Source organism: Cyprinodon tularosa, unplaced genomic scaffold (genome assembly GCF_016077235.1).
Source record: "Cyprinodon tularosa strain WSP-4 unplaced genomic scaffold, ASM1607723v1 ctg499, whole genome shotgun sequence".
NCBI classification, from domain to species: domain Eukaryota; kingdom Metazoa; phylum Chordata; class Actinopteri; order Cyprinodontiformes; family Cyprinodontidae; genus Cyprinodon; species Cyprinodon tularosa.
The window spans coordinates 122,501-123,493 of record NW_024039228.1 but is presented as its reverse complement, the minus strand read 5'-3'; the positions used below and the strand labels follow the sequence as shown (position 1 = coordinate 123,493).

The window sequence follows — 993 nt, the reverse complement described above, 5'->3', positions numbered from 1 at the left end:
TCAAGTTAAAGTAAAGTGCACCTTTTATTGTCTTTTGCCGTTTCTGATATTCAGCCCTGTAAATAGTTGCTCCATTTTCGTCACAGTCTGAGCTTTATTTAGCTCGGCTCTCCCACCACAACTCTTTCAGAATTCTCCAAATTGATAGATCTAAACTTTATAAATCAATCAAAAGGAGACAATGATCCACAGCAAGTAGAATATGCTCAACATATCTTAAACAGAACCATTTTAAGCAGCAGTAAAAGTACAGATCTGCATCATCTAAATCTTATAGCTCAGGAACTGAGGAGTCGTTCCACTAGCGAACACAGATCGAACAAAAAAGAAGCAGTGAAGTGAACTAAAAAGTGACCTAATGTAGAAAGTGGTCGACTTATTTCTCCCATAAAAAATGCCTCTCCTTTTTGATCTTCAGCATCTATACACTAAACCTCTGTTTACACTGTAACATCGGGCATTGACTGCAGTGTGCGACCTGGTCCATAAACATTGTCTCTCTGAGAGGAGTGGGGCTGGTCCAGTGGAAAAGTAACCGCCAACAGCTGTTTTTAAAACCAGTTGCATTAGTCCAGGAAGCAGGTTTATGTAGGACTCAGCCGATGCCACGCTGTCACCACTTTCTCTGGGTGAGCCATCGTCTCCTTCCACTGCTCTACAGCTGCTGGGAGAGGACTGTCAAAGCCCAGCTGAACCTGATGCAAACAGAAACCAGAAGTTTATGACAACAGAAAGCAGCGCTGACAGATGGAAATCAGGTCAATGTTGGAGTCTCTCCTTAAACAGCAGAGCAATCATCACAAAATATTTTTGTTTTTTTACATTTTGTCTCATCTCAACCACAAACATAAAGCATTTTATAGAGATTTTATGCAATATGTCAACACAGAATAGTTCCTAATTTTAGAAATAAAAATTTGAACACTGAAAAGTGTGTTAGCAGTCCTCAGCCCTCTTTACTCTTATACCCCTAAACTGTTTCAAATGCAACTG

General features: G+C 40.1%; 1 protein-coding gene across 3 annotated transcripts in view; it reads right to left on the bottom strand.

The window, feature by feature from the left end:
- LOC119794930 (tandem C2 domains nuclear protein) overlaps nt 1–993 on the bottom strand; it is a 13,531-nt gene continuing 12,538 nt past the window's right edge. For 2 of the 3 annotated variants that reach the window (XM_038302705.1, XM_038302704.1), the window contains exon 12: nt 1–695. In XM_038302705.1, the coding sequence (XP_038158633.1) occupies nt 585–695 (111 nt within the window). In that variant the 3' untranslated portion in view covers nt 1–584. The remainder of the gene's footprint in view (nt 696–993) is intronic. The other variant, XM_038302703.1, reaches the window with a different exon arrangement.